Raw genomic sequence first — 16,086 nt, 5'->3', positions numbered from 1 at the left:
ATATATTTTTATGTATTCCAATGTGTTAATTGCTTTAGTTGTTTCTAATATTGTTTAGTGCATCTGTATTTTATATTGAGTGATTTTGCTGATTTATTGTATTATTGTACTATTGTATGTTGTACACCGCCCAGGGAGCCATTGGTTATGGGCGGTTTATAAATGAAACTAAATAAATAAATAATTCCTGAATGCGCTGGGAGATTTGGAGCTGACGGAAGGACACTCGGTTGAAACCCTGGTGGTGGAGTGGAATAGGGAGATCACCAGGGCGGTAGACCACGTGGCTCCGAAACGTCCTCTCCCCCTGAATAGAACTCAGACAGCACCCTGGTACACACCTCGGTTGCGGGGTCTGAGACAGGAGGTGAGACGACTAGAGCACCGGTGGCGGAAATCTCGCACTGAAGATGATCGGACACTGGTTAGAGTAGCAATAGCGGCCTACCAGGTGGCAACAAAGGCAGCAAAGAGGGATTTCTTTGCTGCCTCTATTGCGTCGGCAGAGTGTTGTCCCAGGAGGTTGTTCCAAGTGGTCCAAAACCTGGTCAGTCCAGTTGTGCAGGAACCCATGGAACATTCTAAAGCCTCCTGTGACATATTTGCTAAGCACTTTGCCGATAAAATCGAGCGCCTGAAGTGCACGATTCCGCATGCTGTGGGTACAAGAAGTGGGCCAGAGTCGGCCAGTTGCATTCCGGTCCGGTGGGATCGGTTTCAGCCTCTTCTCGCTGAGGAAGTGGACAAGGTGTACTCTACTGTGAAGCCAACCACTTGTCTGCTCGATCCTTGCCCCTCGTGGCTCATTGTGAGCTGCAAGGAGAGACTGGGCGAGGGGATCAAGGCATCCTTGGAAGAGGGTGCTATGCCATCAGCCCTCAAGGAGGCAGTGATAAAGCCCATCTTGAAAAAGCCCTCCTTGGATCCCCAAGAGTTGAACAACTTTCGCCCAGTCTCTAACTTACCATTCTTGGGCAAGGTGATAGAGCGAGTGGTGGCTAAACAACTACAGACGCACTTGGATGAAGCGGATTATTTAGATCCATTCCAATCGGGCTTCAGGACTGGACATGGAACTGAAACAGCCTTGGTCGCCCTGGTAGATGATATGAGGAAGGCGTTGGATAGGGGAGAATATACCTTCCTCGTCCTCCTGGATCTCTCAGCGGCTTTTGATACTGTTGACCACGGTATCTTGTTAAATCGCCTAGAGGGATTGGGAATAGGGGGCACTGTTTTACGGTGGTTCCAGTGCTATCTCTCAGGCAGGTACCAACAAGTAGCATTGGGGGATGAGGTTTCAGACCCTTGGTCTCTTAATTGCGGAGTGCCACAGGGTTCTATCCTCTCCCCCATGCTATTTAACATCTATGTGAAGCCGCTGGGAGCCATCATCAGGAGTTTTGGGCTGCAGTGTCACCAATATGCGGATGACACCCAGCTCTATCTCTCATTTAAGTCCTCACCAGAGTTGGCTGTGAAGACCATGTCCAAGTGCCTGGAGTCCGTCAGTGGATGGATGGGCGAGAACAGGCTGAAACTAAATCCCGACAAGACCAAGGTGTTACTCGTGGGTGATAAGAGAAGGTTGGGAGACATCGACTTGGTGTTTAACAGGGTGAGATTACCCCTGAAGGACCAGGTCTGCAGCCTAGGGGTCATTCTTGATTCCCAGCTGTCCATTGAGGCACAGGTTTCGGCAGTGAGCCGGGCAGCTTGGTATCAATTACATCTGATACAGAGGCTGCGACCCTACCTTCCTGTACAACTGCTCCCACGAGTGATACATGCCCTGGTCTCCTCTCGCTTAGACTATTGTAATGCGCTCTACGTGGGGTTACCCTTGAAAACGGTCCAGAAACTCCAGCTTGATTAAGCGTAGCCGTCGCCGGGAACATATCACCCCGGTGTTGATAGATCTTCACTGGCTACCAGTGGTCTGCCGGGCCCAGTTCAAGGTGTTGGTATTGACCTTTAAAACCCTATACGGTTTCGGCCTGGTTTATCTGAAGGACCGCCTCCAGTATCACCAATTAGGCCGCCTTACAAGATCAGCCACTCAGGACCTCCTCTCGGTCCCACCGGTCAAAACAGCTAGGCTCTCTCCCCTACGATCTCTGACATGCCTCCTCCCTGATGAGTTTTCGCCAAGCTTTAAAGACCTGGCTATTCAGGCAGTCCTACAGGAACTTCGAGGTGGATTAGTTTCTGATGTATTAATTGATGTTTTTGATGTTAGTTTAATTGATGAATGTGTTTGAATTGTGTATTGTATTTTATCATGCTGCTGTAAGTCGCCTAGAGTGTCTGTTAATTCGGACAGATAGGCGACTAACAAATAAAATTTATTATTATTATTATTATTATTATTATTATAAAAAGAGAAAGGAAAAAACCAGACCCCTTTTGGATTTTTTTCTGTCAGAGTTTGCATAATTTGTTGAAATTAATTAAAAACCAGCCAAGTTCACAGAGTACCTGTAATCCTATTGCTGACCTTGCCCCATACTATGACCTTCATCTTCTGCAGTTTAAAAGTTAAAAAAATGCCTGGCTGATTTTTAATTAATTTAAGAAATGTTACATGGAACTCAGTGGTAACGTTGGGCATGCTAAGTAAGAAACAACTGTCAGTGTTCTAAAAGCCAGACTCACAGCTGCTTGGATTGCCTAATTACCTACACCAGACCTTTATTTCACTTGACAGTTATGGCTTCCCCCAAAGAATCCTGGGAAGTGTAGTTTGTGAAGGGTGCTGAGAGGAGACTGCTATTCCCCTGACAGACCGCCAATGGCCAGAGTGGTTTACAGTCAGCTGCTCTCACTGAGGGGAACAGAACATCTCCTAGCAACTCTCAGCACCCTTCACTAACTACACTTCCCAGGATTCTTTGGGAGAAACCATGACTGTCTAAAGTGAAATAAAGGCCTGGGGTGGATATGGCCGGGGACAGCTTTGGTTTAAATTTGGGTGGGAGGCTACGTGTGCCTGATGTAGGATAAAAAGATGGGAGAAACCCTGAAAAGCAATGATACTGTTCACAATGTTTTCCTTTTGGAAAGGAAAGGGGCTTCCCCTCTGCCAAGTGCCCACCCACCAATCTCCTCCTCTGCTCCTCCCCTCCCCCAAGTCAGTTTCACCTATCCTAAACATGATTGCACAGAAATAAATACCATTCAACTCAAAAAGTACACAAATGACCAAACCCACCCTTCCTTCCCCCTCCCTCTTGCCCCTTTCCTCTTCCTTCCTTTGACCCTCCCTTCCCATTTCCTTCCAATCTCCTTCCTCCCCCTAACCCTCCCCTTCTCCTCCTCCCCCCCCCAAGGTCAGTTTTACCTATTTTAAGCATGATTGCATGGGAATAAATCCCATTGAACTCAATAAACATGCAAATGATCAAAGCTGCCCTTCCTTCCTATCACTTCCCTTTTGCCCCTTCCTTCACCCCTCCCCTTCCAATCTCCTCCTTCCCCCTTTCTCTTCTTCCTCTCCCCTCCCCCCTCCTCCTCTTCCTCCCCCATGGTCAGTTTTACCTATCCTAACCATGATTGGGAACCATGGGAATAAATCCCATTGAACTCAATAAGCATGCAAATGATCAGACCTGCCTTTCCTTCTTATTCCTCTCCTTTCCCCTCCACTCTTCCTTCTTCCTCCTCCCCTGCCCACATCAGCCCTCCCTCCCTCCCTCCCCCCGGCCAGTTTTACCTATCCTAAGCATGATTGCATGGGAGTAAATCCCACTGAACTCAATAAACATGGAAATGATCAAACCTGCCCATCTCCCCTCCCCCTCCTCCCCTCTGCCCTTCCTCCCTTCCCTCCTCCTCCCCTCCCCATCCCCTGTGGTCAGTTTCACCTATCCTAAGCATGATTGCAGGGGAGTAAATCCCATTGAACTCAATAAGTGTGCAGTGATGTCCATTCTCAGCAAACTTGCACAGGATCCCGTTTCTTACCTCCTAGATTAAAAAGCAGAGAAATTCACTAACTTGCAAAAAACCTTGCAGTTTAAGAATGTACCTATATAGCCCACAGATATTTCTATCAAACTTTAAAAAGCAGGGAAATTGGGCAGCTATAGTGAATGCACCAGGGGAGCAGGAGACCTGACCTCCTCTCTGAGATATTGGACTGCCCTACAAATTTGTCAAAAGGCAAACACAATTTGAGTTGGTCTTTCACAGTCCAATCCACTTCCTGTGTCGCTTGGAAGGATTTGGCAACAAGTGCCTCTGAGCGTATGGTGAGCAGTGCCAATACCTGCAATCTCCAAAGATGGAGAATTACATTTTTGCATGTTTGTTGGTGGTGTTCTTACTTTGTTTCTTTCCTGTGTTACTAGTACTACTCACTACAGCTGCCCAATTTCCCTGCTTTTTAAAGTTTGATAGCAATATCTCTGGGCTATAGGTACGTTCTTAAACCACAAGGTTTTTTGCCTATTTGTGAATCATGTGTCCATTTGCCACCATTTTATGACTACCTCTGCCTCTACCCCACCGTTTTGTGATAGGTGGGCTTCAGCAGTATTCAGCTGTCTCAAGTGGGCCCTGGGTGTAGAAAGTTTGAGAACCCCTGGATTAAACAATAATCCTGAGACATATTCTGGGTTTAGAAATAAACAGAATAAGCATTAACCAGGAAAATGTATACCAAGCTCAGCCATTTAATCAATAACCACTTCTGCTAGCAGTGCTCCAATATATTGTACTAGGTTGTGATGACTGTTTGAATTCAAAGCGATGGTGAACTTAAAACAGTTTAAACTTCTAAAAGTCAGTGACTGAGAATACTCTCAATTCTTTCAGTGAAGGCGGCGTCTTCAAGGCTCACCTTACTTTCCCAAAGGACTATCCACTCAGGCCACCAAAAATGAAGTTTATCACAGAAATATGGCATCCAAACGGTAAGATACTACAATGTCATGTGTAAAATATGATGCTATATTGTGATATATTACTTAATAGCAAGGCTTGAACCTGAAATAAATCTGAACGAAGTTGAGAGCATCAGTTTTGCATAGTGGGGAATGTCAATATTTGGGTCCAAAACAAATCTTCTTGATCATGGCAGTGCATTTAGACTAACACTTACCTTTAACTGTAGAGGTGATTTATTCACCATGAGTGATATCCAACATAGCCTTCCTCACAGGGTTGTTGTGAAGATAAAATGGAGGCAAGGAGAACTGTGTATGCCATCTTGAGCTCTGTGGAGGAAAGGTGGGGTATAAATGTAGTAATAACATTAGCCATACTCTGAGATAGACCCATTTAAATTAATACACTTAAGTAAGAACATTGATTGTAGTGGCACTACTCTTGAGAATGACTTGGCTGGTGAGTGATTAAGCTCTTAGTACATATACTCTTGATATAGTGAAATGGGCAGCGTTTTGAACTGAAAGTGGGGAAACAGGAATTTCAGGTTTCAGCTGACTGGATAACTTAAGTTACCTTGGATTATTTATACTGCCTTTCATTTTGGAAAAAAATACGAAGACAATTCTCAGACAAAACAACAGAATTCCACAATAAAGCAATTCAATCAAAGTTAAAATGTCAGTCACAGTAACCAGGAATGCTGGGATCCCAGTATTGATGGTCAAGGAAATGCCGTGGGTACATTTTCAATTGTCAGTAGAAACACGGAGATCAGTCCATAGAGTAGGTGCCACCATGGAGAAAGCAGTCCTCTGCCCCACTGTAAGATGTACACCTGCAGGCTGTGGGACAATTAATAGGGCCTCCTCCACAGCTCAGGGCAAACTGTCTTAGTATTGGCCTCTGTTCCCCATATTTGACATGGAAATAATTGTGGCCTACTTTACAGAGCTATATTGGATTTTACAACAATTGTTATATTAAAGAAGTTATAGAAACTAATAGCGTACTTCTGCTAGTGGATTTAGAAATAAAGGTAACTAGCAGTTGTGAATCTTACCCCTTATATACCCATTCGATCACTGCGCTCTGCAGGTGAGGGCCTCCTGCAGATACCATCTTATCAGGAGGTTTGTTCTGCACAACATAGAAAGCGGATCTTTAGTGTGGCGGCACCTACCCTGTGGAATTCCCTCCCCTTAAATATTAGACAGGCGCCATCTCTGTTATCTTTTTGGTACCTTTTGAAGACTTTCTTCTTTGAACAAGCCTTTTAAGTAGAGACCGATCCCAGTCTGAGTCTGTGTTGGAATTGCTTTTTAATACAGTATGTTTTTTAAATATATATATATATATATATGTTTTTAACCCTTTTTAAAATAAGTTTTTAAAGCTTTTTTAAAAAATGTTTTTAAAATTGTTTTGTTTTGGTGTATTTTAAGGTCAGTTTTTATGATGTTTTGATGTGTTTTTAGCGCTTTTGTTTGCCACCCTGGGCTCCTGCTGGGAGGAAGGGCGGGATATCGGGATATAAATAAAATAATAAAAAAATAAATAAATACAATCATAAATTGCAGTTTCCAGGTGACTGGTGGATTTGTATATGGCGAGTGTGAGAACCCTGCTGGTTTGGACCAAAGGTCCATCTCTTTTAATCTTCTCTGTTCAAGAGCCAGTCAGATGTTTCCAGAAATAGGGTATGAACACTACTGATAGGCACCGATTGTTCTAAATTCCCCTATGAATGCATCTAATGGCCATCATCAAATCTTTTGGTTGCAAGTTCCATATATTAAGTAGTCCTGAATCCTACTGCCAGTTGACTAAATCTTGCTCCTTGTTAACAGTTGCATCCCATGTTTCTGACAAATAATTCATATTAATTTAATCTTTTAGGGGGTTGATTTAATGGCCATAACAAAGGTCGAAGCTGGCAGCAGCCCTCCCCCCAATTTCCTTTTCATTGCTGTCTGAAGATAGGACCTTTGCTACAGTGCTAAATCCCTGAAATTCTATTTTTCTTCTCCTTTTTGATAGTTGACAAAAATGGTGATGTCTGTATTTCCATCCTTCATGAGCCTGGTGAAGACAAATATGGCTATGAGAAACCTGAAGAACGGTGGCTTCCCATCCATACTGTGGAAACCATAATGATTAGTGTAATTTCTATGCTAGCAGATCCCAACGGTGACTCTCCTGCTAACGTCGATGCAGCGGTATGACTCTTGTGGCTTGTAAAGAAATCTCTTCCCAGTGTTGCTGTTGGAAGTACCATGATGAAAAAGAATGGTTTCAGGTCTTTGGCAAGCAGATTTGTCCCCTTAACACATCTTTTCTAAGTAATAAAGGGGACAGGAGTGGGGAAAAAAGTAGTGTGGTAATGATACATCTCCAAGCATAACAGGAGCTGACCCACATTTTTGCTGTCTATGTTTGGAGGTGACCAGCATCTTTACATTGATTTCCATTGGTTATCAAATGATTTTCTCAAAAGCCAATTATAAATATGGGTGCTTAACTGAGTGAACTTTCCCTCATTGACAGCCATATATGTAGTAAAAAAAGGTAAAGGTGTCCCTGCACTTGTAGTGCGAGTTGTTTCCGACTCTTAGGGTGCCGTCTTGCGACGTTTACTAGGCAGACCGTATATATGGGGTGGGATTGCCAGTTCCTTCCCTGGCCTTTCTTTACCCCCCAGCGTATGCCGGGTACTCATTTTACCGACCATGGATGGATGGAAGGCTGAGTGGACCTCAACCCCTTTTACACTTCCTCCTTCTGTTGGAATCGAACTCCGGCCATGAGCAGAGCTTTGGCTGCGTTACCGCCACTTACCACTCTGCACCACGGAGGGTCATATATGTAGTAGATATGCTTATTATATGATAGCTGTCATGTCAATTATTTATATGTACCCACATATTGAGCCTGTTGAGCTTGTATGCCAAGGGCCGGGAGAGTTGATTTTTGATGGATACACTACTGTATACAGAGGAGTGTCACTTCTGTTTGGGTTGTTAATCTTAGGAAGAGCTGGGTACCTTTAAACTCTGACTAGACCAGACAAGCATAGAATATGATAGGAGCTAGAACTAAGTTTCTTTGAGTTTGCTGTCAGTTTCTTAGTCCTTAACTGCCCAACTGAGCTTGAAAATGTAGCCAGTGGCCAGCAGATTCTCTGAAAGAAGTGGTTCAGGGAGTCTATCCTGATAACTGGGGAAAGCAGAATGGTTGATTATGCAGATCTAATTAACTTATTCAGGATGCAGGATTTGGCACAGCATAGTGATTCTTCTAGCATAGAATACACACAGCCCTGATTCAGAATATAGAATGGATGGCTTGTATACTGTCACTCAATCAACAAAAAATTGTTCTTTTTAAAAATAAAACTTAATTTCAGATAGCCCTTGCTATGAAACCACCCATCAAGCTACAAAGTAAAACTCTTGTTGTAATGACTGAAATTTCCTTTTTACGTTACGAATGTTGATTATTGCCAAGTAGCTTATATAGCACTCTTTGAGGGGTTGAAAAAAATTAATGAATTTACTTGTGAAGTGTTGGGTCATTTGAAATCTGGATTTCAATTTACAGAAAGAATGGAGGGAAGATAGAAATGGAGAATTCAAAAGGAAAGTTGCCCGCTGTGTAAGAAAAAGCCAAGAGACTGCTTTCGAGTGACACTTAATTCAGCAGCTAGTAGCTTCACTTTTTTCAGGGTAAGTAAGGTTTTTTTAAAAAAAAATAAGGAAAATTCCATTTTGAATTGGAAAAGCTACAAGGTTGTGTATATGCTGAAGGCTCAATGTAGTGAGGAAAGGATTTACATAATACAAGTGTGTATTTCCCCTCTGTCTGCATTTCTTGAGCAGCTATGATTTTATTTACCTATATTGCTAGGGTAGAAAATTGTGTTGAGGCTAGATTATTTCACTATATTTATATATTTTATTATATATTGTATTATATTTTTATATATTATTAAAAACATTTTTATCTCAATTCGGTCAAAAAATGCTCCCAGAGCAGATTGCAAACATAAGTAAAACAGTTTGCTAGCAGGGCAATTCCCAAACTGGAATTAGAGTGCCCTTTCTTAAAGCACTGGAGTTTTGGCACACATGAGAGAACAGTGTCTACAGCTCAGTCCCTGAAAAATGCAGGCAAGAATTCAAGTGGTATAGTTCATATAGTGTAAGAGTTAGACCAGGGAGGACCCAGGTCTAGATTTCTGCTCAGAAACAAAAGCTGCTTGGAGGGGAGGCAGGCTTGAATCAATCGCATACATTCAATGTAACCTGTCTCCTGTGTTTGTGAGGATAAGGGGCACTGTGGGGAAGAACCATGCATTGCCCTACTGAGCCCTGGAGGAGGGAACGGCTGGATAAAAATCATTTGAAATTCCACAGGCTGGCTGAGTACAAGGAGCAAAACAAGAAGAGGATATGGCTTAGGTGTTGGAATATGTTGGGTCCCTAAAACTGACATGGCCTGTGTCTGTTTCAGAAAAAAATTGAAAGGCAAATACATTTCAGAAACCCCCAAGACTAGCCCAAGAACAGGGAAACCTGTAGATAGTTACAAAATCCCAGGATAGTACAACCTTCTAGCATTTTGTTTCCTCAAAGGCAAAGTACAGTAATACCTCAGTTAACAAAGTGGATGATTCCTGGACACTACTTCTTTAACAGAAACTTCCCCACCAGAGGTAGGGATAGCATGGAAAGAATAGGGATAGGTTCCTACACCTGCTCATAGATTGTGCGGGCAGCTTCAACAGGGGCATTAAAGGGTGCCTACCTGGCCCCCGGCCCCTCCTCCAAATTATATTGGCTCTTTCCCTCCCCAGCCTTGGGAGAAAGTAAGAGATCTCTTTAATGCAGAGCAAACACACAGGCTTGTCAGTTTCACCCTAGCAAAACAAAGGCACAAGGTTTGTCAGTTTCACCCTAGCAAAGCAAAGGCACATGTTAGTCAGTTTCACCTTAAAGCAAAGGGGTAGGTTTGTTAATTTATCCATAGCAAAGCAATGCTGATCAGTTTCACCTTTTAAAAAGCCTTTGTTGAAAGACGCTTTTTTCCCTGAAGGATTGGTTAACTGAGGTATTACTGTAGTGGTGTCTGGGGCCCAGTGAATGGATTGGGAGCACCTGATTCTATAGCAATCCTGGTGTGGACTTGGTCAGTCCCATGAATAGGGAACCACTGACATCTCCGTGCAAGAGCTGGTTGTAAGTAGAAAAGAGCTTCTTCGTTTTTAAGAAGTAGGGGTGTCTGGAAAATGTCAGCTTTTCAGCAGAAGCCTATTTGCCGAATATAACACCAGTATTACAGAACACTCCGTAGCTAAGCCATCCTGCATGAGCAGAAAATGTTTTGCTTAATACTTTGTGCCAGACTTGGCAAAACATTAGTCTCTGTTGCTTGTATGTGTCTCTGTAGCACTTATGGTTACTGCTGATGGTAATCCTGGCGCTGATGTTTTCCAAAGAATTTCGGTGTTGCCAGCTGAAAGCTAAACACGCAACTTTTAATGTATGTATATGAGAACTAGCTGTTTTTGGTAACTAGGCTTCTGCTTGTCTGTGTTGGCACATACGCCCCACACTCCAGCGGGTTAATGTTGCACTTGGCTTCATTAAATGTTGAGCTAGGCCTCCTTCCAGACTATCTTAAACACTGTGTAGGTTTGGGGTGGCTATGTGAGGTGCAGTCTTAGGGGACACTCTCATCTCTGAATGTGGGTAGGTGGGGGTTGCCTTTCAGTTATCCAATCAAGATACTCATATATTGAAAACTTACTGGGCAGAAAGCTAGTAAGCCTTCCATACGCAGGGAGATCTTAACTGAGCTGTGTGGCATTGTCAAAAAAGCAGTTCCCTGTCTTTGCACTCTTTATGCCATACCAATAATTTGGTTTTTGCCTGTAGTGAATGCTTCATTGGAGGCGTATTTCCTCTCTGCAGCTAGTATGCTGTTGCTACCATCTTGGCACAGTGCATTGTACTCCTACTTACTGTGGATGGTATTGGGATGCTAGAATTGTAACTCAGTTGGTTTGACAACTTAAGATTATAGTGTTCTTGGTCTCTGCAAGTGACCTGAAGCCCTCATACTTCAAATTCTTTCCCCTTTTGCTGTAATAAAGTAGATACCTTTGTTTGGGCAGCAACCTGCCCAATCAAAATATACAAGCTTTTTAAGTTTCATATAAATATTCAGCAAGAATAATGGAAAGGTACCTAAACTACATTGTAGTAAAGAACAAATTCCAAACAGAGACCCTCCCACACACTCGGTTGGTGGATGGAGTAATGTTCTTGAGTGATCCACTCCTGTTGGGAATGGCTAAAACATTTGTATGGTTTAATAAAATGTTTGCTTCATAGAGCTGAACCCAAGTTTTTCAGTGATGCATGTTGGAAGAAGTCTATGTAACTTAAACATTTTGATGTATTTTACCAGGGGAATGCTTTCAACTTAATGTCCAAATGTCTAAGCAAGAGAGGGCCCTCAGCATTCTTGAGCTTTAAATGGGACTTGCCAGAAGGGTGACCAACTACTGTAGTTTTTAGTTTAGGAAATAGCTGTTAAAGTTCATTTGAACTCTGTAAAATATTTAACTACAAAAGATGCTCAGTGTGCTAGCATTCTAGCTTGTGTGCTTCCTGTAGGGCTGACCTCCAGAGACCAGCCCTAGAGCAAACTGAACTGGTGCTCAGATGCTGGTAATGAGAGTTCTCAAGTCAGCATATTTCAGAAGCACTCGGTGCAGAAAAGTGTCTTTTCAGTCTGCTGCAGCCTGTAGTGTGAAGATGCCATGAAGACTAGGCCTAGTTTGGTTGATGGTTCTTTGTTCTTGCCTTTGTAGGTCTCCAATTGAGGAACATGGCACTGTTTTTCCTGCACTCTATCCACCTATTGCTGGACTTCTGTTTGTACCAAGTTGGCAGACACTGGCTGGAACTGGGCTGCAATAAAACATGCCAGTTATTAATGCTGACAAAGAGCCTAACAAGTGCCAACAAGGATTTGCGCATTTTGAAAACTAATGGAACTGCTTTAACCTTCAGGAAGAATTGTAAAGATGTGTACATAGCACAACATGATCCGGATAATATATACTGTTCATGTACATCCACAAATACACATTGTACCAAATAATGCTGTCTTGTAGTTAGAATAAGAATCGTGTAAATTCTAAAGATTTTTAGCAGGTTTTCCTCCCCTCCCCTCCCCCTCATGGTTTTTCTTATGAGTCTTTAAAATTTCTCGTGAAGCATGTCAGTCTAAAACAAATTAGGATTTAAAAAAATTCCATTTTAACTTTTTTCTTTTCAGCTATTGAAGCTCCATTAAAATCTCTCACTTTAATAAAGTTTAATACCTTTGTAATAGTGTCCCTTCCCCTCCCCTTTTTTCAGATTGCATAAATTCAACACAGATCTATTACTTGATTCTGATGATGACTTGAACACTGTCATCAGGAGGTGCATTTCGTTCCCTTACGTTATGACACAGCTGTGTTCATCTCTTGGCTTGGATGTAGCAATAAGATTTTACAGCTGCGGAGCACCCTTGAGCCTGTTATCTTTTCCAAAAGGGCTGAGAGTGTTTGTTTTGGAAGCGGTCAACTAAGTAAGTTAGCCCAATATAGGATGAGATGCTTTCTTTTGATTTCTTGCCTGGTTTGAAGTTGGATAAATAAAAGCATGCAGAGCTGTAGGCTTTCAAGTGAGTCCTGGTTTTGCTATCAAATGCTATTTCTCCTTCCCTCTCATCTTTTCTTTATGTTTCTTTGCCTTCTGATCTCCTGCAGATTTTCCTCACTTAATGTATAAAGACAAATTGCGATGTATATTTTCATGTAACTTGATTTTGGAATTCTGTCACCTTCTGTAGTGAGTTCTTCCAAAATATAAATTTTTCCAATAGCTTGGTGTCAAGTTGGCTGTATGCAGTATCAAAAATGAGAACACATTTTGAGAGAGCCTTAAGCAGAATGCTGGTGGCTGATGGGCAGCAAATGCCTCCTAATGAGACTTCATCAACAGGTGACTCATATGCCTTAAAACTGGCTTAAAGACTACTTTATGAATTTTGTGAACCTCCATGGAAAGTAACCATAGCCTGATAACGCTGAAGACAGAAAAATGCATTGTGTTTTGCTGTAGTTGATATACTAAGTGTTGTTTCCTTTGGAATATTAGCTGTTCACATAAGCCATCAAGTCTAATATTCAATTGTAGACTCAAGGCGCTCCCAGACTGGGCCCTAACTTGCAAACAGGCCATAGGCCCCAGGGTGCTGTTTTTTAAAATTAGTTATCAGCATTTCCCTGGAGAGTAAATGGGGGGAAAATACAGGCCAGCATTTTTATGCCAATGTTGTGTGGACATTGCAAATAAATAAATAAATTGCATGCAGGTGGAACACTGATTCCACAATAAACACTTATGTGGAAATACCCTCGGATATGATGGGGGAATAAAATTTTGATACGGATAGGGGTGGAAAAGTATGGCACAACTGCAAAGCCTTTTCTTCAAAGGGAAACCCCTTGCAAAAAATTGCTGTCTGGTAAACCAAAGATGTGTTATCTCTCTTCATTATAGACATTTAATCTTGTGATGTTGTATTCACTAGAATATAGTTGTAGGATTGTATGGTCTTTTGATTCTGCAGCAGTTCGTATCTGCTGTTTACAGTGCTGCTTCAAAGCAATGGATGGAGGCAAACAGCTTGCTTTAAGTTTGAATCCACGCAGGAATAGCAGCAGCCTCCCTATGGCATAATGTGGGGGCAGGTGGCACTTAGGCTGAGTTACATGGCATGAAGAAAACAGTACACAACACATCCTTAGTAGTGCTGCATCATGCGTTTGTTTTTGCAGTTCTTGACAAAACATGGATTGCTCTCATTTTAAAGTGTGGTGACCTCTAACACCATGTAAATATCTTTCTGGCAGAAGGAAGCATTTATTAATATAATGAAGGAACTTAATTGAATAAGTCTTCTATGGATTTTTGTTGAATGCAGTAAATTGCATAGGGTCTAAATGGATGGATCCAAACTAATTCTCTACGATGTGCCTGTAAAGCAAGCTTTAAGTTGAAACACTTTTATAAGCAATTGACCAGACCTGCTTGCTTTTGGGACTGCCATTTTAAACAAAAGCCAGTATGGAGAAAGAGAGGGGAGAGAGACGTATGGTAGATTTCTGAGAAGAAAATAGTGAACTAATTATGAATGCCAGGGGAATCGCCATTGGTACCAGCCAATTAGAAGAAACAACAATTAAAACCTGAGATAGAGGTAACAAGTTCTTGCCTCCTAGTATTTCTTCAAAAGCAGCAATGTTTTGTCCCATTTGTCTGAGTACATGCAGCAGCATAAAGTTACTCTAAGCTGCCCTGAATTAGAAATGGCATTTCGTTAAGTGTCCTCTCTCTAGCCAGACAGATGTATTTGCTGCTTCTGAGCTGTTAGTACTCAGACACAATAGCTGGATTTAGACAATTGCTCAAACAAGAACCAAATTTGCTTGGCTCCTGCTGAGGTGGGGGGAGGAGAGTCCTTGCCAGCCAGCTGGCTAGGATTTGTGCTCTTCTGCTTGTGTCAGATGGGGGTGGGGAGAAAGAGACAGTCTTGCATTTTGGCCTTCTCTTCCATAATTAAAATATGAAGGGAAATATCCCAGTGTTTCTAGGACAGCTATTGTGATCCATAAGGCAGCCAGCTGGATGTAGAATTAATAAGGTTTCCCAACTTGCCACTGCACAAAGCATTCACTTATTTGTCCCTTGATCACATACTGTACTGCGGTGATGACAGTTTGAGAGGAGACTTTTCTCTATCACCTTGAGTAAACGGGGGTGAGTGGGCAGAGAACCCAGCTGGAACGTGGGGAAGCATTGCCTTTTCCATTAGAAGAGAGGAAGGCTACCAGGAAGAGGGAATCTAGCTCTTTGTCTCTTCTAAAGAATCTAGAATGGTTCGGGAAGGGTTTGCCAGGGGACATTTACTTTCCATTAATTGCCATTGTAATTTATCTATCCTCAGACAAATTAAACTACATCTTCTTGAATAATCTGCCCTTAATGTTAAAGGCTAAAATCTAAATTATCCCTGTGCTCGTGTGAAGCTACATCTTTATTTTTGTGCTAGGCCAAGCTTGTTTGCTTTTACAACAAGTTCTGCTGGCATTAGGCTACTTCTTGAGTTCTGAACATGTCCACTTAAATCTCTGTTGCAGTTAATTGCAAGTGCTTGCACTATAGCACCATTTAAAGGACTGCTATGAAAGACCTCCTGATACCGGCCAGTTGGTGACAACTGAACTTTTTCCTTTCTTTTTGGGGGGCTGGTGGTAGAAATATTTTTTTCACCTCCGTAGAACAGTTGTTCAGACATGGGAGTGTCTATCTTTTTCTTCCTCCAGGCCTGGTTCAGGTGACTGTTTAGAGTGCAATTCTGGAGATATTAGCCGGTATGTTGAAAAAGGCTATCTTGCCTTGGTTCATGGTTACCTTTCAAAAACAGAAAGAAAAGGGTGACTTGGCTGTATCAAGAAGGGTGCATTGGTGGGTCTAGGAGGTGAGAAATGTCTCTTCCAGCCCTGACCTGTACCATCTTTCCACCATCTAACTTGTACCAGAAAATATTAAAAACAAGTTGGAAAGGGTTTTAGCTCAGCGGCAGAGCAATCTGCATTGTTCACAGAAGATCCCTGGTTCAATCCTGGGCATCTCCAAATCGGCTTAGGAAAGACTCCCGTCAAACGCAGGCGACCCAGTCAGTGTAAACAATTCTGAGCTAATAGACTGGTGCTTCTCAGCTGGGAGTGGAGCATATAAACCTCTCAGGAGGAGTGTGAGCATTTCCAAAAAATATGTACAATATAAGTAAAAAAAAATTAATGCTATTAAAGTATGAAATGTAATGTTCAGAAGGCAATAAGATGGTATGCCGCTTTTTATATGATCCTCATGTCATGCCAGGTGCACAGGAGTTCAGCATTATTACGGGAGTGAGGTTTATAGGGAGGTATTTTTATGTTAGGTAAAAGGGCATGGGTTAGAAAAGACTGAGGAACACTGGAATGGACAGACTAATAGACTGGCTCAAACCTAAGACAGTTTCCTGCATACTTAGGAATGCCATAGAATAATTCAGTGTAAAAATTTTAAAGCA

The 16,086-nt window shown here is 42.2% G+C and overlaps 1 protein-coding gene across 2 annotated transcripts in view; it reads left to right on the top strand.

Moving 5' to 3' along the window:
• UBE2G1 (ubiquitin conjugating enzyme E2 G1) overlaps positions 1–11,879 on the top strand; it is a 44,333-nt gene extending 32,454 nt beyond the window's left edge. Inside the window, exons 3-7 of one of the 2 annotated variants that reach the window (XR_009759832.1) lie at positions 4,816–4,913; positions 6,928–7,106; positions 8,488–8,612; positions 10,336–10,428; positions 11,765–11,879. Coding sequence is in view for 1 of the 2 variants with exons in the window: in XM_061604761.1 (XP_061460745.1) it covers positions 4,816–4,913; positions 6,928–7,106; positions 8,488–8,574 (364 nt within the window). In the remaining variant the exon portion in view is untranslated. The remainder of the gene's footprint in view (positions 1–4,815; positions 4,914–6,927; positions 7,107–8,487; positions 8,613–10,335; positions 10,429–11,764) is intronic. The other variant, XM_061604761.1, reaches the window with a different exon arrangement.
• The last annotated feature ends 4,207 nt before the right edge of the window (positions 11,880–16,086 follow it).

This window comes from Rhineura floridana, chromosome 21 (assembly GCF_030035675.1).
Source record: "Rhineura floridana isolate rRhiFlo1 chromosome 21, rRhiFlo1.hap2, whole genome shotgun sequence".
In the NCBI taxonomy this organism is placed as follows: domain Eukaryota; kingdom Metazoa; phylum Chordata; class Lepidosauria; order Squamata; family Rhineuridae; genus Rhineura; species Rhineura floridana.
This window is presented reverse-complemented; position numbering and strand designations above follow the sequence as displayed.